The sequence below is a fragment of the Aquarana catesbeiana genome, linkage group LG01 (assembly GCF_042186555.1).
Source record: "Aquarana catesbeiana isolate 2022-GZ linkage group LG01, ASM4218655v1, whole genome shotgun sequence".
NCBI lineage: Eukaryota > Metazoa > Chordata > Amphibia > Anura > Ranidae > Aquarana > Aquarana catesbeiana.
The window spans coordinates 952,619,550-952,641,443 of record NC_133324.1 but is presented as its reverse complement, the minus strand read 5'-3'; the positions used below and the strand labels follow the sequence as shown (position 1 = coordinate 952,641,443).

Genomic DNA, 21,894 nt, shown 5'->3' with positions numbered 1-21,894 from the left:
CGTAGCCCCTTGAACGCCTACGGAGCACCGCTGGTTCCGAGGAAGAGGCCATGGAGGAAGAAGAAGAGGAGGGGGTGGAGGAGAGAGGTGTGTCACAATCAGCATTTTGGAGGCGTGGTGGCGGAACAACCTCCAACACTACTGCACCTTGTCCTGCATCCTTCCCAGCTGCCAGCAGAGTCACCCAATGCGCCGTGAAACTTAGGTAACGTCCCTGTCCATGCCTGCTGGACCATGAGTCAGCGGTAATATGCACCTTACCGCTGACCGCCCTGTCCAGCGAGGCATGGACATTGCCTTCCACATGCCGGTAGAGAGCCGGAATCGCCTTCCGTGAGAAAAAGTGGCGTTTGGGTACCTGCCACTGAGGAACCGCACATTCCACAAACTCACGGAAGGGGGCAGAGTCTACCAACTGAAAAGGCAGCAGTTGAAGTGCTAGCAATTTTGCCAAGCTAGCATTCAACCGCTGGGCATGTGGATGGCTGGGAGCAAACTTCTTTCGGCGGTGCAGCAGCTGGGGCAGGGAAATTTGCCTGGTACAATCTGACGTCGGTGTACCAAAAGCAGATTGCCCACAAGTACTTGGCTGTGACACACCTAATTCTACACCTTCATTCCTCTCACTGCAGGTCTCAGAGAGGACTGAAGGTCTAGTGGGGTTGGAAATCTCAGCTGATGAGGAGCAAGGAGAGATCCTCTTTGTTCTTTGGTGTGGGTCTTTTAGATACGCTTGCCAACGAACTGCATGGCAGGTCAACATATGTCTGGTCAAGCATGTGGTACCCAAGCGGGAGATATTTTGGCCACGCGAGATACGCTTGAGACATATGTTGCAAATAGCAGCGGTGCGATCTGATGCACTCGTCTCAAAAAAGGCCCACACCAAAGAACTTTTTGAATAACGCGCAGAGACTGCAGCGCCCTGCACATGTGGAGCTTTGGGGTGTGATGCAGTCAATGTGCTGCCCTTAGGCTGGCCCCTGGAGGGCATCCTGCCTCGTTGGTGATGTGCTGCCGCCTCCTCCTCCTCCTCCTCCTCCTCCTCCTCTCTCCTATCAGGCACCCACGTTGAGTCAGTGACCTCATCATCCCCTCCCTCCTCATCACTGGAGCAAACCTGGCAGTATGCTGCAGCAGGGGGAGCATGACTGCCAGATTGCTGTCCTTCTTGGGCACCCCCTCTGTCCGCGCTCATGTTACTGCCTTCATCGAGCTCAGTATCGTCATCAGAGCCTTCCAAACGCTGGGCATCCTCCTGGAGCATGTACCCAACACTGTGGTCAAACAGTTCGAGGGAATCCTCATGAGGACATGGTGGAGCTAGGGAAGGAGTCACTGATGACATTGAGCTGAGGGAAGAGGCCGCTGCTTTGCCAGACAAAGCACCCTGGGCATGGGTGAGAGAGGATGAGGAGGATGAGGACGGCTTGGTCATCCACTCGACCAAGTCTTCCGCATGTTGCGGCTCAACATGGCCAGCTGCCGAAAAAAAGGCCAAGCGTGTCCCATGGCCACGTGCTGATGAGGATGCACCGTCTCCACGACCAGCACTAGACACAGAGCCTGCTTGCCCTCTCTTATTGGCTTGTGACTGTCTGCCTCTCCTTCTTGGCCTTCCAGACATACTAATGGCCTGTAGCTGCACTAAGCTGGGATAGAACACCTGTAATTTTCTTCAAGTAGCTTTATATACTGTAACCAGACAAGCCTGCCTGTCAGTAGGAAGATAACAGGAACGGATCTAGCTGAACACTGTGAGCAGGACGCACTGTACTAAATGTAAATAGTCTAGCTGCCTGACCGTGGTACTAATAGGATCAAACAGAACACCTGTAATTTTCTTCAGGTAGCTTTATATACTGTAACCAGACAAGCCTGCCTGTCAGTAGGAAGATAACAGGAACGGATCTAGCTGAACACTGTGAGCAGGACGCACTGCACTAAATGTAAATAGTCTAGAAGATAACAGGAACGGATCTAGCTGAACACTGTGAGCAGGACGCACTGCACTAAATGTAAATAGTCTAGAAGATAACAGGAACGGATCTAGCTGAACACTGTGAGCAGGACGCACTGCACTAAATGTAAATAGTCTAGAAGATAACAGGAACGGATCTAGCTGAACACTGTGAGCAGGACGCACTGCACTAAATGTAAATAGTCTAGAAGATAACAGGAACGGATCTAGCTGAACACTGTGAGCAGGACGCACTGCACTAAATGTAAATAGTCTAGAAGATAACAGGAACGGATCTAGCTGAACACTGTGAGCAGGACGCACTGCACTAAATGTAAATAGCAGGAACGGATCTAGCTGAACACTGTGAGCAGGACGCACTGCACTAAATGTAAATAGTCTAGAAGATAACAGGAACGGATCTAGCTGAACACTGTGAGCAGGACGCACTGCACTAAATGTAAATAGCAGGAACGGCTCTAGCTGAACACTGTGCGCAGGACGCACTGCACTAAATGTAAATAGCAGGAATGGATCTAGCTGAACACTGTGAGCAGGACGCACTGCACTAAATGTAAATAGCAGGAACGGATCTAGCTGAACACTGTGAGCAGGACGCACTGCACTAAATGTAAATAGCAGGAACGGATCTAGCTGAACACTGTGAGCAGGACGCACTGCACTAAATGTAAATAGCAGGAACGGATCTAGCTGAACACTGTGAGCAGGACGCACTGCACTAAATGTAAATTGCAGGAACGGATCTAGCTGAACACTGTGAGCAGGACGCACTGCACTAAATGTAAATAGTCTAGAAGATAACAGGAACGGATCTAGCTGAACACTGTGAGCAAGACGCACTGCACTAAATGTAAATAGCAGGAACGGATCTAGCTGAACACTGTGAGCAGGACGCACTGCACTAAATGTAAATAGCAGGAACGGATCTAGCTGAACACTGTGAGCAGGACGCACTGCACTAAATGTAAATAGTCTAGAAGATAACAGGAACGGATCTAGCTGAACACTGTGAGCAGGACGCACTGCACTAAATGTAAATAGCAGGAACGGATCTAGCTGAACACTGTGAGCAGGACGCACTGCATTAAATGTAAATAGTCTAGATAGAAGATAACAGGAACGGATCTAGCTAAACTGAATACAGTGTATATATATATATGCAACACCTGGGATGCATATATATACACAATACACTGTAAGTGCAGCTAACTGACTGACTGTTCTGCCTAATCTATCTAACTCAAATCAAATGACACTGTCTCTCTCTCTCTCTATCTCTCAGCACACCGGAACACACACTACACAGGGCCGCCGTGCAGGCGGCCTTATATAGTGTGGGGTGTGTACTAAATCCCCTGAGCCATAATTGGCCAAAGCCACCCTGGCTTTGGCCAATTACAGCTCTCTCTACTGACAGCGCTGTGATTGGCCAAGCATGCGGGTCATAGTGCATGCTTGGCCAATCATCAGCCAGCAATGCACTGCGATGCCGCAGTGAATTATGGGCCGTGACGCGCCACACGAATTTAGCGCGAACGGCCCATAACGTTCGCAATTCGGCGAACGATCGAACAGCCGATGTTCGAGTCGAACATGGGTTCGACTCGAACACGAAGCTCATCCCTACTCCTGTGTAATATATCTTATATCTGGAGAGCGGTGATGTCACTCCTGTATACTATAACTTATATTGGGAGGGCAGTGATGTCACTCCTGTATAATACAACTTCTATCTGGAGAGCGGTGATGTCACTCCAGTATAATACAACTTATATCTGGAGAGCGGTGATGTCACTCCTGTATAATACAATTTCTATCTGGAGAGCGGTGATGTAATATTATGCATTCTTAATACTAGCCAGTAGGTGGGGCTTTATGCTCATTTCAGTGTTTTCCAGCTGGTTTTTTACCTCTTGTTACAAAAAAAATCATTTCTGTTCACAGAGCTCAGTAACTCAAGCTTAAATTAAGTGAATAAATCAGTGACTCCTCCAACTTCCTCCTCCTTTACCTGTACAGCTCCATCCAAGGTGTCAATCAGAGGCAGCGCCCCTTAAAGCAGATAACAACTGCATTTTCTCTTTAGCTAAACCAGTTGTTCTCAACCTCAGTCCTCAAGTACCCCCAACAGGCCATGTTTGCAGGTTTTCCTTTATCTTGCACAGGTGCTTTAAATCAGAGTCAATGGCTTGGTGTTTTGGACAGCTATTTTATCTAAGAGAAATTCCCAAAACGTGGCCTGTTGGGGGTACTTGAGGACTGAGGTCGAGAACCACTGAGCTAACCCATGATGCTTTGGTAATCCTTTGTCCTTTGCTAAGGTTATCCAGGATGGAGATCTTGCACAATAGCTAAGGCGCTTTCGAGTACTTAGACTTGGGTGTTCTTCCTCCTTATCTCCTATACACATCCGATTTACGGAGCCTGCGGCGGGCCGGGTGCAAGGGATCACACCACACCCCAGACTCCCCCACCTCTGAAGCTTTGATGGTGTGGTCACTCTCCCTCCGACCCCGCCTGTGGTCAGGGAGTCAGTCTCCAGCAGTTAGTCGGGTCGTATCAGAAAACCACCACATCCAGCCGTTCTCCGGGCTCTTGTGCAATCTCTGAATCACCCGCCTCTTTTATTACACTTCAGATGAAACTCGGCGGTTCCCGGGAATTAAAGGGGTGTTGTGACTCCATAGCTGAGGTCTTTATTCTGAGCGTGAATCTGTGGTCAGAGGAACCAGGATAGGCGTCCAGAGGGTGGGGGGAGGAGGTCACTTTGTACATCTAATTATGGTATATCTTCCTTATTCACTAACATTCTCGGTGACCACAGAGATGCCAGTGGAGTCCACAGATTTATCTCTGGAGGGTTTTATTCCCCTGGAGCATCCAGGCAACCTGCTTTTTCAGAAGGAGGTCAGCAAAGGCAACTGGAACAATTCATTGAAGTTTTTTTTTTTTTTTGGTTTGTTTTTTTGTGAAGCCTCATGTTGCAAAAAATACCCAATCACATGCAAGGAAAGTAAAAAAAAATTAAACAGCATTATTGCTTGCACATGATTGTATGATGGAAGTCAGCGGAGCTAACCCAAATTTACCAAGTTCTGAAGCAACCATACTTGCAAAATGCACAATCTATTTTGCCTTTAGTAAATCAACCCCAATATGTTGTGCCTTAACGAGCATTATGCTATGGTAGCCCACTGAAATAAATGGGCTGCCTATGCACCCTCGTGTGCCAAAACTTGTATGTTCTACAGGTTTTGTTTTTTTTTGTGTTGTATCAAACCGCACCAGATTATTTTTTGCTTGTAGTAAATTGACATCGGCAGTGGTTTTGCGCCACTACAACTTGTTTACTATGTGATTTTGGTAGAATGTAGACCGATGTAGATAGATTCACACAGTATAGAACACCTCATCCCTGGGGTTATTGGAACAAATAGAATAAAGAGTGGGACTATAACGGTACAAGAAGCAAACCAAAGAGAAATATGTTGAGATAAAATTTACAAAATGTATTATATAGTTAAAACAGACTCATATTTAAAAAGAAAAAAAAAACATAAGCTTAAACCTATGGATATGGTTCATAAACTTGTTTAAAGCTGCATAGTGTTGAATCCCGACATGTTTCGCCCTATGTATTGGGCTTCCTCAGGGGATGCTTTTCGCATGGGGGTATCGGCCTTCTAATAGAATAGAATATAGAATAGAATATACAAACATGGTACTATAATTAGTACACAATACATTTTTCATATATAATCATACAAATCATCTACATCTCATTGAACCATTATGTACATGTGTGCATCTATAAGCTGTCCGGCATACTTACCCTGCATTTCTGAAATAGCACTTAGAATGAAGTCATAAATTTATTCACAAGACATGATGAAGTGCTACATTTTTCAAGTTTAAACCTATTTTTCAAGCTTAAACCTAAGCATAAACTTGTTTAAAGCGGCATAGTGTTGAATCCCGACATATTTCGCCCTATGTATTGGGCTTCCTCAGGGGATGCTATCTGCATGGGGTATCAGCCTTCTAATAGAATAGAATATAGAATAGAATATACAAACATGATACCATAATTATTACACAATACAATTTTCATATATAATTATACAAATCATCTACATCTCATTGAACCATTATGTACATGTGTGCATCTATAAGCAGTCCGGCATACTTACCCTGCATTTCTGAAATAGCACTTAGAATGAAGTCATAAATTTATTCACAAGACATGATGAAGTGCTACATTTTTCAAGTTTAAACCTATTTTTAAAGCTTAAACCTAAGCATAAACTTGTTTAAAGCGGCATAGTGTTGAATCCCGACATATTTCACCCTATGTATTGGGCTTCCTCAGGGGATGCTATCTGCATGGGGTATCAGCCTTTTAATAGAATAGAATATAGAATAGAATATACAAACATGATACCATAATTAGTACACAATACAATTTTCATATATAATTATACAAATCATTTACATCTCATTGAACTATTATATACATGTGTGCATCTATAAGCCATCCGGCATACTTACCCTTCATTTCTGAAATAGCACTTAGAATGAAGTCATACATTTATTCACAAGACTTTATGAAGTGCTACATTTTTCAAGTTTGTATATTCTAATCTATTAGAAGGCTGATACCCCATGCGGATAGAATCCCCTGAGGAAGTCTGCTTCATAGGGCGAAACGTGTCAGTATTCAACACTATGCCGCTTTAAACAAGTTTATGAACCATATCCATAGATTTAAGCTTATGCTTTTTAAAAAAAAATATGGCTCTGTTTTAACTATATAATACATTTTGTACATTTTATCTCAACATATTTCTCTCTCGTTTGTTTCTTGCACCCTTATAATCCCATCCTTTGTTCTATTTGTCTCTTCCGCTGTCCTCTCCTCCTGTTTAGTGCTAGTTAGTCCTAGCTACACACTCCCCATTTCTTTCACATTCACCGGGCTTAGGAGGGTGTCGATTTGCTAAAACTGGAGAGTGCAAAATCTGGTGCAGCTCTGCATAGAAACCAATCAGCTTCCAGGTTTTATTGTCAAAGCTTCATTAACTGCTTAGCAGCTGCCCACTGTAGGATTTTCCTGCAGGAGGGCAGCCGCTCTGTGCCAGATCATGAACCTGGTACTTGATCTGACAGTTTCAGTCTGGAGCGCACTCAGATTGGACACAGCGGGAGCCAATTAATGGGTCTTGCAGACCCAATTTCCGATGGAACCTGCTGATCGTTCAGGCAGAATGACGGTCTGCCTATGTAAACAGATTACCATTCTATGAGAGGGGAATGTGCTGATCCTGTGTTCCTGCTAAGCAGGAGAACAGATTTTTGCATTCCCCCAGTCAAAGCCCCCCCTCCCCCCACAGTTGGCAATCACTCCCAGGGAACACATTTAACCCTTTGACAGTAAAACTGTGTTGGGTTCACCTTCAGTGTCTTACTGAAGAGTTAAGCTGCCTGTGAATGGTGCCAAGCCAGCAGGTGACTATATTGTGCAGACAGACTGGGTCTACTCTAAGGAGTATGTGAAAAGTGTCATTTCAGAACATCAGACATGACCCTTTTCTGTAGCGCAATGTACTGCAATGTACTACCTCTGTCTTCATTGAGTATGGCAACGAGTTCTGTTTCTGCCGCTTGTAATCCAGGGAAGGCAGCGCTGATGTCTTTATTTCAGTGATGCCTCTAGTGGCCGGGTCCAAACTGTAGGTCACCCCAGTCTTGCCCTGCCCATAGCCACTGATTTGCAGCCGTAATTGTAGGTATATACAGTGCCTTAAAAAAGTATTCATACCCCTGGAAATTTTCCACATTCTGTCATGTTACAACAAAAAACGTAAATGTATTTTATTGGGATTTTATGTGATGGACCAACACAAAGTGACACATAATTGTTAAGTGTACACACGGGTGGATTTCCCGACGGAAATTGTTCGATGAGAGCTTGTTGTCGGAAATTCCGACCGTGTGTAGGCTCCATCGGACATTTTCCATCGGAATTTCCGTCACACAAAATTTGAGATCTGGATCTCAAATTTTCCGACAACAAAATGCGTTGTCATAAATTCTGATTGTGTGTACACAATTTCGACGCACAAAGTTCCACGCATGCTCGGAATCAAGCAGAAGAGCCGCACTGGCTATTGAACTTCATTTTTCTCGGCTCGTCGCCACCGCGTTCTTGGCGATTGGAATTTTGGAAGATTTGTGTGACCGTGTGTATGCAAGACAAGTTTGAGCCAACATCCGTCGGAAAAAAATCCATGGATTTTGTTCTCGGAATGTCCGACCGTGTGTACGGGGCATTAGAATCTGCAAAAGGCGGAGGTTCACCTTCCAGCAGGACAACGACCCTAAACATACAGCCAGAGCTACAATGGAATGGTTTAGATCAAAGCATATTCATGTGTTAGAATGGCCCAGTCAAAGTCCAGACCTAAATCCAATTGAGAATCTGTGGCAAGACTTCAAAATCGCTGTTTACAGACGTCTCCATCCAATCTGACAGAGCTTGAGATATTTTGCAAAAAAGAATGGGCAAAAATGTCCCTCTCTAGATGTGCAAAGCTGGTAGAGACATCCCCAAAAAGACTTGCTGCTGTAATTGCAGAGAAAGGCGGTTCTACAAAGTATTGACTCCGGGGGGCGCCATACAAATGTCCCCCACACTTTTCACATAGTTATTTGTAAATAATTTGGAAAACAATTTATTATTTTCTTTCCACTTCAAAATTACGTGCCACTTTGTGTTGGTCTATCACATAAAATCCCATTAAAATACATTTACGTATTTGGTTGTAACATGACAAAAACGCGGAACATTTCAAGGGGTATGAATACTTTTTTAAGTCACTGTATATAGTTCTGTAAGGTGCTCTTATAAAGGGTCGGTGCCTCATTGGCCCCCATTCCCCGGCAAAAGGATCTCAGCTGCTTGGCAGTGACCAGTAATAGAAGATATCTGGTTACAGATTTTTATCAATTTTTAAAGCTTTGTGTTGACTGTGCATTTGAGAGATCGAGGATTTCACACAATGCGGCTTCATTCCGCAGCTCAGCTTTTAATCTGCGAAGGGACTTAATTCAGCAAAAACAAATCTCCAGTTGCAGAGGATTTTATGACTTCCTCAAAACAGGAAATGAGTTCTGATCACACATGGTGGCAGAATGCCTCTAGTTTTCCATTTTGCAAGTAAGATCTGAGTGTAAATTTAAAAGTTTATTTATCAACATTATTTTTCTACAGACGTTTTTTGTAAGATATGACATGCCTTTTTTAAAGAAAATAGAGTTCTCCTTTAATAACAAGTCTGTTTGTATCCCAGGGTGGATAAGGGCATCCCGGAGGTGTGTGTGCAGAATCCAGCCATTCCCAACATGTGCTCCGTCAGATACTCCAAGCTGTGGACCTTGTACCGGATGAACATCACCGAGATCAACCCGCTGGGCTCCAACTTCCGCATTCTGGATTTCTACGTCCAGTCCATCGGTGAGCTCTAAATACTAGTCTGATATACACCACGTAATCGGTATACCATGGAGTGCTTCTTGTGTACGCTGCAGCTCCATGTCCCCATTGCTCAGTAACTAACCAAAATCTGAAAAAAAAAAATGTATACCGCTCAAAGGACCCGATCTGTTGTCTCAGCCGACTGGCCACAACAGTTGCAGGTGTTAGTACAGTTATATACTGCTTGTAGGCAGGTGCAGTCTGCAGGGACGGCCCTACCATGGGTCCCAGGTGGGTCCATTGGACCCAGGCAGCACTTTGAGAGGGGCAGCAAATTGAACCACGCCCACCTCTCCTTCTCTTCTATTAACCCAGAAAATTGAAGACCAAGATTTTTTTCCCAGCAGTTTTGTGTGTCATAATGACAACTGCCCCTCTCAGGCCACTCTGCCTGCACCTACACTACCCTAGCATGCCCCTATACTGCCCCAGCCTGTCTATATACTACCCTAGCCTGTCTATTTACTATCCCAGTCTGCCCCTATACTACCCTAGCCTGTCCATATACTACCCTAGCATGTCTATATACCACCCTAGCCCGCCCCTATACTGCCCTAGCCTGTCCATATACTACCCTAGCCTGCCCGTATACTACCCTAGCCTGTCTGTATACTGCCCTAGCCTGTCTATATATTACCCCAGTCTGCAATATACTGCCTTAGCCTATCCATATACTACCCTAGCCTGCCCATATACTGCCTGCCCCTATACTACCCTAGCCTGTCCATATACTACCCTAGCCTGTCCATATACTACCCTAGCCTGTCCATATACTACCCTAGCCTGTCCATATACTACCCTAGCCTGTCTATATACCACTCTAGCCTACCCCCATACTGCCCTAGCCTGTCCATATACTACCCTATCCTGCTCGTATACTACCCTAGCCTGCTCGTATACTACCCTAGCCTGCGCCTATACTACCCTAGCCTGCCCCATACTGCCCCAGCCTGTCTATATACTACCCTAGCCTGTCTATATACTATCCCAGTCTGCCCCTATACTAACCTAGCCTGTCCATATACTACCGTAGCCTGTCCATATACTATCCTAGCATCTCTATATACCACCCTAGCCTGCCTCTATACTGCCCTAGCCTGTCCATATACTACCCTAGCCTGCCCGTATACTACCCTAGCCTGCCCCTATACTACCCTAGCCTGTCTGTATACTGCCCTAGCCTGTCTATATACTACCCCAGTGTGCAATATGCTGCCTTAGCCTGTCCATATACTACCCTAGCCTGTCCATATACTACCCTAGCCTGTCTATATACTATCCTAGCCTGCCCGTATACTGCCTGCCCCTATACTACCCTAGCCTGTCTATATACTACCCTAGCCTACCCGTATACTGCCTGCCCTTATACTACCCTAGCCTGTCTATATACTGCCCTAGCCTGTCTATATATTATCCCAGTCTGCACTATACTTCCTTAGCCTGTCTATATACTACCCTAGCCTGTCCATATACTACCCTAGCCTGTCTATATACTACCCTATCATGCCCCTATACTACCCTAGCCTGTCTATATACTGCCCTAGCTCGTCCCTTGGAATTGAACATAATGGTATGCCATATCATTTTGCATATAGACAAGGTGCTGTTGCATGTTAATCTGACTTCCTGATAAATATAATTTAAGTTTTAATTATCATGATATAATATAATGGATGTGGGGGCCTTTTGGTGGGTGTGATTTTTTTTTTCTTTTGGGGGGGGGGGGGCGTTTCATTCTTGGACCCAGGCAGCACAATGTCTTGATCCAGCCCTGGCAGTCTGTATCACCCACTGTAGGTGGCACTTGACCGAAGCCAGCAATGCAGTAGGGGAAGGAACTAGGCTCTTCTACGACTTCCTGCTGTAACTAGGGGGACCGCTGTCCGATTGAACGCTGTCACCCAAGGTGACCTCGGCAGCCATCTTGGGGCAGGGCAGAGTCTAATTAAGCATGCTTTATGTGAGTGACTAGTGTAGGGACAGGTTCCCCATCTGGCAGGGTCAGGTTCCCGAGGAGTAAGGAAAGTGCAGGAACTGCACCATCTCCTGGTAGGAAGCCTCCCATTTGGATTTGGATTCTAGGTCTGACCCTAATACTGAGTTAACCAACCAGTTACCAATAACTCTGACTCTTTAACTCCAAACCCCCTTTAAATATTTAACCACCAACCCTGACTTATGCTCATGGGCACTGTGGTACCTTGTGAGGTGAGGGGGCACCACGAGGAGATTGGAGATTGTGGGGAAGTGGATTTGTGTTGGAAGAGTGGTGATTTAGGGGAAATTGTGTTTGGGGGGTGGGGGAAGAAAATTTGTGCTAGGAGGGAGGATTTGGTGGGAGTTTGTGTTGGGAAGGGGGGGGATTTGAAGTAGGGAGAGAATATTTGTACTAGGAGGGGAAATTTGAGGAGTAGAGAATTTGTACTAGGAGGGGTGACTTTTTTGGGGGAAGGGCATTTGAGCTGGGGGGATTTGGAGGATGGGGGGGGGGCAAAGATTTGTGCTGAGAGGGGGTATTTCAGCGTGGGGGGGGGTGGATTTGTAACGGGAGAAGCTGGACTGTATGCTTAGGGGATAAGCATGCAGATTAGTGCTCAGTTTTTTTGTGGGGGGATTTTTGCTGACACATAATGATCAAAAATCTTGAAGGGGGGGGCCCATGTCATGTGGGGACCCAGGGTGCCTGCTGCATGTTCCGTAGAGGGGTCTGCTCTTCATGGCCTGGAAGGCAACTTCATCCCTTGACCACCTTCCAGTCCTTACACCATGTACTTGTATACAGGACCTTGTCCACCAGCACCAGTGGAATACCCAAGTCCAAGGAAACCCACTCCTGGGAAAGCCAATATCACAGTTCACAGTCCTAGTGTTGATAACTGCTGCGTGTTCCACTGACTAAGCTCCACCCATCTTTTCATATGGGGTCCTGCCAGAGTTGGATCATCTTTTCATCTGGAAACACCAGGAGGAGCCTGAACTAAGGGAGACATATTAACCCCTTCCTACAAGCCTGTTTGATCCAGATTTTTGCCTGTATTTGGTTATTCTTCCGGTCTTTTTAGTTTCCTTCATTCAGTCTTTTGGCCTATAACTCTGCACTTAATTAGTACACGTCTAGAGATGGGGGCTCCATTTGTGAACATGGTGGTACAGATTAGGGATGGGCGAACGGTTCGGCCCGAGCATAAGTTTTGTTGTTCGGTCGTTCGGAGAACAGCCGAACAAACTGGCCGTTCGACCGTTTGTTCGACCCCCCGAACCGACCACAATGCATGTAGGGCGGCACAGTGGTGTAGTGGGTAGCGCTCTCGCCTAGCAGTAAAAAGGGTCGCTGGTTTGAATCCCAACCACAACACTACCTGCCTGGAGTTTGCATGTTCTCCCTTTGCTTGCATGGATTTCCTCTGGGTACTCTGGTTTCCTCCCACACTTTAAAAGACATGCTGGTAGGTTAATTGTCTTCTGTCTAAATTGGCCCTAGTATATGAATGTGAGTGGGGGACCTTAGATTGTAAGCTCCTTGAGGGTAGGGACCGATGTGAATGTACAATGTATATGTAAAGCACTGCGTAAATTGATGGTGCTATATAAGTACTTTAAATAAATAAAAATAAATTGCGGTGCTGAACAGTTCATTGCAAGCCCTGATTGGCTGAAGCAGTGAAAGCTTGAGCCAATCAGGGCACAGAGCACTGTCAGAGTCATGTTTGAACACTGTGGCTCATTCCCACCCCACAGTATAAAAGTATTCTTTCATTGACAGCTGTTTTTAGTGTGATTTTGGCGTGGAGAGAGATAGAACAGGGCTCTGTTCAGTGCTATTTGTTAGTGTGCTATTTTGCTTCAATTGTCAGTGTAGAATATTAGTTTAGTGTCAGTCTAGGGATAGTGTGAGTGTAAGGAGGAGGACCATCATTCAGCTTTGCATAGTGTGCAGCTAGAGTAAGGACAGCTCAGATAGTTTCACTGTAGTGTAGTGAGACCGTTTCATTCATACATACATTAGTGTGGAGTAGGGACAGCTCAGATAGTTTCAGTGTAGTGTAGTAAGACCGTGTCGGTAATCTTTACATTAGTGTATAGCTAGAGTAGGGACAGTTCAGATAGCGTCAGTGTAGTGACGGGTGAACACCGTCTATTTGATTGCGTTACTGCCAGTTTAACGCAATTTACTTCTGTGTGCGTTACTGCCAGTTTAACGCCAGTATAGTTTTGCGTGTGTTACTGCCAGTTTAACGCCATATAGTTCTGTGTGCGTTACTGACAGTTTAACATCATTTACTTCTGTGTGCGTTACTGCCAGTTTAACGCCATATCATTTTGTGTGTTACTGCCAGTTTAATGCCATTTACTTCTGTGTGTGTTACTGCCAGTTTAATGCCATATCGTTTTGTGTGCATTACTGCCAGTTTAACGCCATATAGTTTTGTGCATTACTGCCAGTTTAACGCCATATAGTTCTGTGTGCGTTACTGCCAGTTGAACGCCATATAGTTCTGTGTGCATTACTGCAAGTTTAATGCAATTTACTTCTGTGTACATTACTGCCAGTTTAACGCCATATCATTTTGTGTGCATTACTGCCAGTTTAGGAACAAAATATTTGATCGATCAATTATCTACTTGTTGTGCCACATCCTAAATTCGAGTTTAGAGCAAAAGAAGTTCCCCTAGCGGACTTTAAAGGCACATTTTTTAAGAAAATATTTTAAAAAAGGTATGTAAAGTAGATAACAGTTTATTAGTTACAAAAAATAATCAAGTGAATCACATAGTTACAAAGTTAAAAACAAGGAATGCATTTCCATAAATATAGAAGTTGATACCAATACATGTGCACCCGACGCGTTTCGGAGTTACTTATGCCTCCTTCTTCAGGGGTGATTGTAGGGTTTGCAACAAGAATTTTATTGGTATCTACGGATATAGGTTGTGCATTCCAGGACGAATTAAAAGAAACATAGATATGTTGACGTACTGCCCATCGGACACGCTCCCTGGTCGTGGTGTGTAGAACTTTAGTGAAGTATAGCAGGAGTATTCACATAGCCACTGTCAAGGTGGAAGTAGAGACGTATAAATATATAGGGTGGTTTTATTCTTCCTTCCAGTAGGAAGAAAGGCCCAAGGTTAGCGGGCATATGACAGTTTAGATCTGAGGTCACACTGGGGCCAAATGTGTATCCTGTAAATCATGAAGATATATATATATGTAAGGATGTGCATACATATGGATAATTAAAGTAGTACATGGAGAATCCAAAAGCTGTATCCTACCTGGTCCGCCTACAATAATGGGGGGCAGTAACTGGTGGTAAATATGGATCAGATGTGGTTCAGAAAGCTGGAGAATCAACATAGAAATGGGAAGTATATTAAAACCCTGGTTGGTGAGAGGGAGGGGGGGAGGGGGGGGGGGGAAGAGAAAAGGGGGGGGGGGGCCGGGGAGGGGGGAGGGGAAGGGGGGGGGGGGGGAAGAGAAAAGGGGGGGGGGGGGGGGCTGGGGAGGGGGGGAGGGGAAGGGGGGGGGGGGGAAAGAGAAAGGAAAGGAAAAGGAAGGAAGGCAAGGAACAGAAAGTAGAAGAGGGGGGGGAGGGGGGGGGCAGTTCGGAAAGGAGGGGGAGGGGAAAGAAGAAAGAGGGGGGAGGAAAGCAAGAGGAGGGGAGGGGGAAAGGGAAAAAGAGAGAGAAAATATAATGGGTGAGAAAGCAGAAAAGAAAGATGTATGACATCTAGATAGCATAAATGGCTAGTGATTTCAATGAGAAAGGATGGATCACCAAGCATATCATAAGAGAAGGGGAAAGCCCCAGAACATAGTAGATAGCGGGTGAAGCAAATATAGTATGATAGGCAACAGGCAGGGTTTACAACCAGTGACTTCAACATAGGGGATCCATGTCAATAGGTAGGGGATAAGTTACTAACCAAGTGTCACAGCACCTCGCACCAAGAGCGTCCTGTCTGCAGCAGGTGACGCCTGGTGTGGGCTGGAGCCGAATATATAAAGCCCTCCCCACCTATCAGCTGTTGATGGAGGAGATACAACAGCTGATTGTGGTGAGGGAGGGACGGATACACTAGGGACTGGCCCCCCCGGGTGGATGCGCGCGCCGCCAGGCATCCACAGCGCATGCGGACGCAGACGTCGTGAGGCGTGGCCACGCCCACTGCACCCGCCGGCACGTCTGGCTTCCCCAACGGACTGCGCATGTCCGTTGGGGTCGCAAGATGGAGGACAGATGATTCTGTACCTCACACAGCGCCACCATGAGTCCAAACTTCGCTCAGGCGGCTCTTTTCGTGCCGGGCGGATCACAGATCATAATGTGAAGCTAATAAGTAATAAGTCAAAGCATAAATTAATGCAACTGAACAGGGGAAAAATAGTATCACATCTTTTGCTATCACAGGGAAGCAGGGCCGATAGGCAGTGCGATACGGGTTAGGAGTGAAACCCGATGGAGGAAAACATTTCAAACATGACAAAGTAGTAATTATGTACAGATATTAAAAGTACAATTCGAGGGCAAGTTATACAGATAGAGTGATATCAGGTTATATGCATGTAGTCCAGAAATCAATAACCTAGAGTATCATACAATATACATAATAGAAAACAACATTACAATACATGACCTAGAGTGGCATACTGTATAATATAGAGACTGTATGTCCCATAGTATAATTAGGATTGCCCCTATATGCGGGTCAAGGGGGGGGCCCCAATATGTAATAGTCGGGCTCGATTACTGTAACGAATGTTGGGTATGGGGTCTTTTTTCTTTTTTTCTATTAGTGGGTATGGAAAGCAGATATATGGGGGGGTATCTCAAAACATATGGGGGGGCCCCATAGCCAATAATAGGGTCCCCTATGTTTGAGGGCAGTGATAGGTGGAATAGATGTAGTCGGCTGGTCTCTAAAGTCACCCCAAGCATATAGTTGTCTGTGGGGTGGTCCTCCCTATTGTTCTCTGCCGCCGGAGGAAAAGCCTTCGAGGAAGGGTTTAAACCAAATGGTTTCGTTTAGGCCTGGGGGTTCAGTAGCCCTTAGGTTATATATCCATCGAGACTCTAATTGCAGCAATGTCTTGTTCCAGTCCCCTCCCTTGACTCTGGATGTACCCGATCCAAGATGAGAAATTTGATTTTTGGGCATATGCCATTATGTACTGTTAGGGTGTGTCTCCCCAGTGGGAGGTCCGGATCCCCAGTTTCCATGCTTACTAGATGTCTATATGCCCTCTTCCAAAATTCTGTCTTGGTTTTTCCTACATAAAAGCAGGTACATTCACACAGGAGTAAGTAGACAACCCCAAAAGTCCTGCAATTGGCAAAATGTTTGGGGTGGAAAGATTGACCATTTGGAAGGGTCGGGTTTCTAGTTGTAAGCATGTATTTACAGTATCTACATTTGCCACACATAAATGTCCCCTTATATTTACAGTGTATCTTATTATTCTCTGCCTTGAATTCACTGGCTGTGATTTTGTCTCCCAGGGAGGTGGTTCTTTTAAATGTAAAGAGGGGTCTCTGTGGGACCAGTGGTCCTAAGGTTGGATCGCATTGTAGCATGTGCCAATACTTTGTCACAATGTTCCTCACCTGTCTGTGTTGATTATTGAATTTGGTAATGATTCTAAGAGTACCAATATCATTCTTGTCAGACTTGTTGGCTTTTTGAGAATATAGTAATTCCTCTCTTGGCTGCAGGAGGGCTTTTTTGAAAGAGCGTTTCAAAGACGCATGGGAATACCCCCTTAGTAATAGCCTATCGCGTAGCCTATTCGCCTCCAGTTTGAAGGTGTCACTATCTGAGCAGTTTCGTTTTGCTCTCAGGTACTGGCTGTATGGAATAGAGTTGAGGAGGGGTTTAGGGTGGAAACTGCTTGCATGTAATATGGCATTGCTTGCGGTTGATTTCCTATACAGTTTGCTAATGACACTACCTTCCTCACCTCTGCAGACCTCTACATCAAGAAACGTGATACACTGTTTATCAAATGACATAGTGAAGTTTAGGTTGAAATCATTGCGGTTCATCCTCAATAGACACTCCCTGAGGAGGTCGATCGACCCGTCCCAGACGATGAAGAGGTCGTCGATGTACCGGTACCAACATAATATGTGGTCCGTGTACATCGACAAGCCCTCATCACCTAGGAACATGGCCTCCCACTCCCCCAGGTACAGGTTGGCATACGATGGGGCACAACATGTCCCCATCGCAACCCCCTGCACCTGGAGGTAGTGGGAGCCGTTGAAGGTGAATACATTATGGCTGAGGATATGTTCCAAAAGTGAAGTAATGAATTCACTATATGTAGGGTCCAGATCTTGTGTTGTGCGTAGAACATGTTTTATGGCTGCTACGCCCTTCTCATGGGGGATAGAGCTATAGAGAGATTCAACGTCAATTGTGACAAACATGGCATGTTCGGGGATTTTTAGTTGGTCAATAATTTGTAGAAAGTGTACTGTGTCCTTTACAAAAGAGGGGAGAGCATGAACAAATGGTTTAAGTACTTCATCTATCAGCCTGCTCGCATTTTCACTAATGGCCCCTATGCCGGAGATGATCGGTCTGCCGGGGGGATTTTTAATGTCTTTATGGACTTTGGGCAATGCATAGAATACTGGTGTGCGTGGGAAGTCATTTCTGATAAACTGCCATAAGGATTTGTTGATAGTAGAATTAGAGTATGCCATATCTATCAGTGTGTAGAAATCTTTATTATATTTCTTAACCAGACTCGCTGGTATGGGACGGTACCACTCTCGATTATCCAGTATTCTATTGCACATTTTGATGTAATCCTTATTGTCAAATACTACAATGTTCCCACCCTTATCTGCATTTTTAATCGTAATATTGTCATTTTTTGACAATGATTTGAGCGCTGCCTTCTCATTTTTAGTGAGATTTTCAGGGAATTTGTTGTAAATTCTCATTTTGTCTAGTTCTTTGCCAACTAGCCTTAAAAAGGCTGCTGCGTTTGGATGAGTGCTTGGCGCGGGGCAGAAGTCAGACTTCTTTTTGAGTGTGGGGATATTTCCCCTCGGGGGTTCATTTGATTTTTCGATGGACTCTAGAATTTGAGATAAATTAATTTCATCTATAAGATCAGTTGGGTTATTATCATCCAGAAGGGATACTAAGTGCTCTAGTGCTTGGTGTTCCTGTGGCGTCAAGTTGGTGGGTCCTTCCTGTTTGTGATAAAGTTTTTTTAATATAAGTTTGCGTATAAACAGTTGGAGGTCCTTATAGATCTCGAACTTGTCCAGATTTTGGTTAGGACAAAAATTTAGGCCTTTTTGCAGGACATTAGTTTCATCATGGGAAAGTATGTGCGATGAGAGATTAATAACATTGAGACTGTTGAGTCTCGATTCTTGATCAATATCAGGGATAGTTAAAGTGCTATTTGAGTGTACGTATTGGGGTTGGATTGCGTGGGTTGTACGCCCATCAGGATTCTCTCTAAAAAAGATGGATCATTTGAGATTGTGTCCAATGTTGTGACTGTCGAGGGGTTTGATTGGGAATTCATATCCCTTATTGGAGTGTGTGTAATGCTCTGTGCGTATGTTTTAGAGGTTGGTTCCTGTGTTGCTGTGGGGGGATGCGTTTTTTTAGGGATATCAAGAGTTAGTTTCTTCGCTTGTTGCCCCTCATTGGGGTCGCCCCGAAATGTGCGTTTGGTGCTGTGTCCCGTGTTGGGTTTCTGGAGTGTTTGGGTGTGAGTTTGGGGTGGATTGGGGGTGGTTTGTGAAGGATTGGTTTGGTATCCCTGGTATTGATAGTTTCTATTCTGATTAGTCCTATTTTGAGTCCATCTATAGGCCCTTCCATCTTTAAACGCATTCCTATCACGGATGAGTTTCTGTCTTTTTTTAATGAGTACATCTTTATTGAATGTTTCTAGGTGCGTTTTCAGTCTATCTTCTTTGTTAGTAAGTGGTCTCTGCGTTTTTAATTGCTGTAACTTGTTGCAGAGGATTACAATGTCTGAGTCTAGGATATTAGATCTCTTTTTATATTCCTCGATAAGAATTTCCATTAGCCTTTGCGAGCATGCCCGCAGTGCATGTTCCCATTTGCTTTTGAACTCCGAGTCCAGACCTTCTAATGTCGGGAAGATCTGGACTCGCAGTCCTGCAGGGTTGATGTCCTCTTTAATGTAGTCCTGAAATGATTTGACATGCCAGTAGAAAAGAGATTTTTTTCTCCAGAGTTTTGGATAGTCTGGAGAAGAGGGAAGATATTTCGGAGTCAACAGATTCCTTATCTCCAAAATCTTTTAAGTAGCCCTCCATCAATGTTTCCCATCCGTCACCCGTAAAGCTAGTCATTTTTGTCTCTTCGTAAATAACCCAATATTTAGAAAAAGTGTTTGATATTATTTTGATTACTAAGTTAAAAAAGATAAAGAGTGGGAGCAAAAAGAGTAGATTATTGGCGGTCCAGAATACTCAGCCAGAGTTCTGGACGGCCATATGAAGATAATTGTCGATCTGATGCGGGGAGCGGTATCTACTACCAGTAAACTAGGAACAAAATATTTGATCGATCAATTATCTACTTGTTGTGCCACATCCTAAATTCGAGTTTAGAGCAAAAGAAGTTCCCCTAGCGGACTTTAAAGGCACATTTTTTAAGAAAATATTTTAAAAAAGGTATGTAAAGTAGATAACAGTTTTATTAGTTTCAAAAAATAATCAAGTGAATCACATAGTTACAAAGTTAAAAACAAGGAATGCATTTCCATAAATATAGAAGTTGATACCAATACATGTGCACCCGACGCGTTTCGGAGTTACTTATGCCTCCTTCTTCAGGGGTGATTGTAGGGTTTGCAACAAGAATTTTATTGGTATCTACGGATATAGGTTGTGCATTCCAGGACGAATTAAAAGAAACATAGATATGTTGACGTACTGCCCATCGGACACGCTCCCTGGTCGTGGTGTGTAGAACTTTAGTGAAGTATAGCAGGAGTATTCACATAGCCACTGTCAAGGTGGAAGTAGAGACGTATAAATATATAGGGTGGTTTTATTCTTCCTTCCAGTAGGAAGAAAGGCCCAAGGTTAGCGGGCATATGACAGTTTAGATCTGAGGTCACACTGGGGCCAAATGTGTATCCTGTAAATCATGAAGATATATATATATGTAAGGATGTGCATACATATGGATAATTAAAGTAGTACATGGAGAATCCAAAAGCTGTATCCTACCTGGTCCGCCTACAATAATGGGGGGGCAGTAACTGGTGGTAAATATGGATCAGATGTGGTTCAGAAAGCTGGAGAATCAACATAGAAATGGGAAGTATATTAAAACCCTGGTTGGTGAGAGGGAGGGGGGGAGGGGGGGGGGGGGGAAGAGAAAAGGGGGGGGGAGGGGAAGGGGGGGGGGGGGAAAGAGAAAAGGGGGGGGGGGCTGGGGAGGGGGGGAGGGGAAGGGGGGGGGGGGGGGGAAGAGAAAGGAAAGGAAAAGGAAGGAAGGCAAGGAACAGAAAGTAGAAGAGGGGGAGGGGGGGGGGAGGGGGGGCAGTTCGGAAAGGAGGGGGAGGGGAAAGAAGAAAGAGGGGGGAGGAAAGCAAGAGGAGGGAGGGGAAAGGGAAAAAGAGAGAGAAAATATAATGGGTGAGAAAGCAGAAAAGAAAGATGTATGACATCTAGATAGCATAAATGGCTAGTGATTTCAATGAGAAAGGATGGATCACCAAGCATATCATAAGAGAAGGGAAAGCCCCAGAACATAGTAGATAGCGGGGTGAAGCAAATATAGTATGATAGGCAACAGGGCAGGGTTTACAACCAGTGACTTCAACATAGGGATCCATGTCAATAGGTAGGGGATAAGTTACTAACCAAGTGTCACAGCACCTCGCACCAAGAGCGTCCTGTCTGCAGCAGATGACGCCTGGTGTGGGCTGGAGCCGAATATATAAAGCCCTCCCCACCTATCAGCTGTTGATGGAGGAGATACAACAGCTGATTGTGGTGAGGGAGGGACGGATACACTAGGACTGGCCCCCCGGGTGGAGCGCGCGCCGCCAGGCATCCACAGCGCATGCGGACGCAGACCGTCGTGAGGCGTGGCCACGCCCACTGCCCCCCGCCGGCACGTCTGGCTTCCCCAACGGACTGCGCATGTCCGTTGGGGTCGCAAGATGGAGGACAGATGATTCTGTACCTCACACAGCGCCACCATGAGTCCAAACTTCGCTCAGGCGGCTCTTTTCGTGCCGGGCGGATCACAGATCATAATGTGAAGCTAATAAGTATTGGCACATGCTACAATGCGATCCAACCTTAGGACCACTGGTCCCACAGAGACCCCTCTTTACATTTAAAAGAACCACCTCCCT

At 45.1% G+C, this 21,894-nt stretch overlaps 1 protein-coding gene across 2 annotated transcripts in view; it reads left to right on the top strand.

Annotated features, from left to right (window-relative positions):
- Positions 1-21,894, top strand: part of IL11RA (interleukin 11 receptor subunit alpha) — a 213,402-nt gene that overhangs the window by 167,193 nt on the left and 24,315 nt on the right. For both annotated transcript variants that reach the window (XM_073611619.1, XM_073611628.1), the window contains exon 6: positions 9,331-9,494. In XM_073611619.1, coding sequence (XP_073467720.1) covers positions 9,331-9,494 — 164 coding nt within the window. The remainder of the gene's footprint in view (positions 1-9,330; positions 9,495-21,894) is intronic.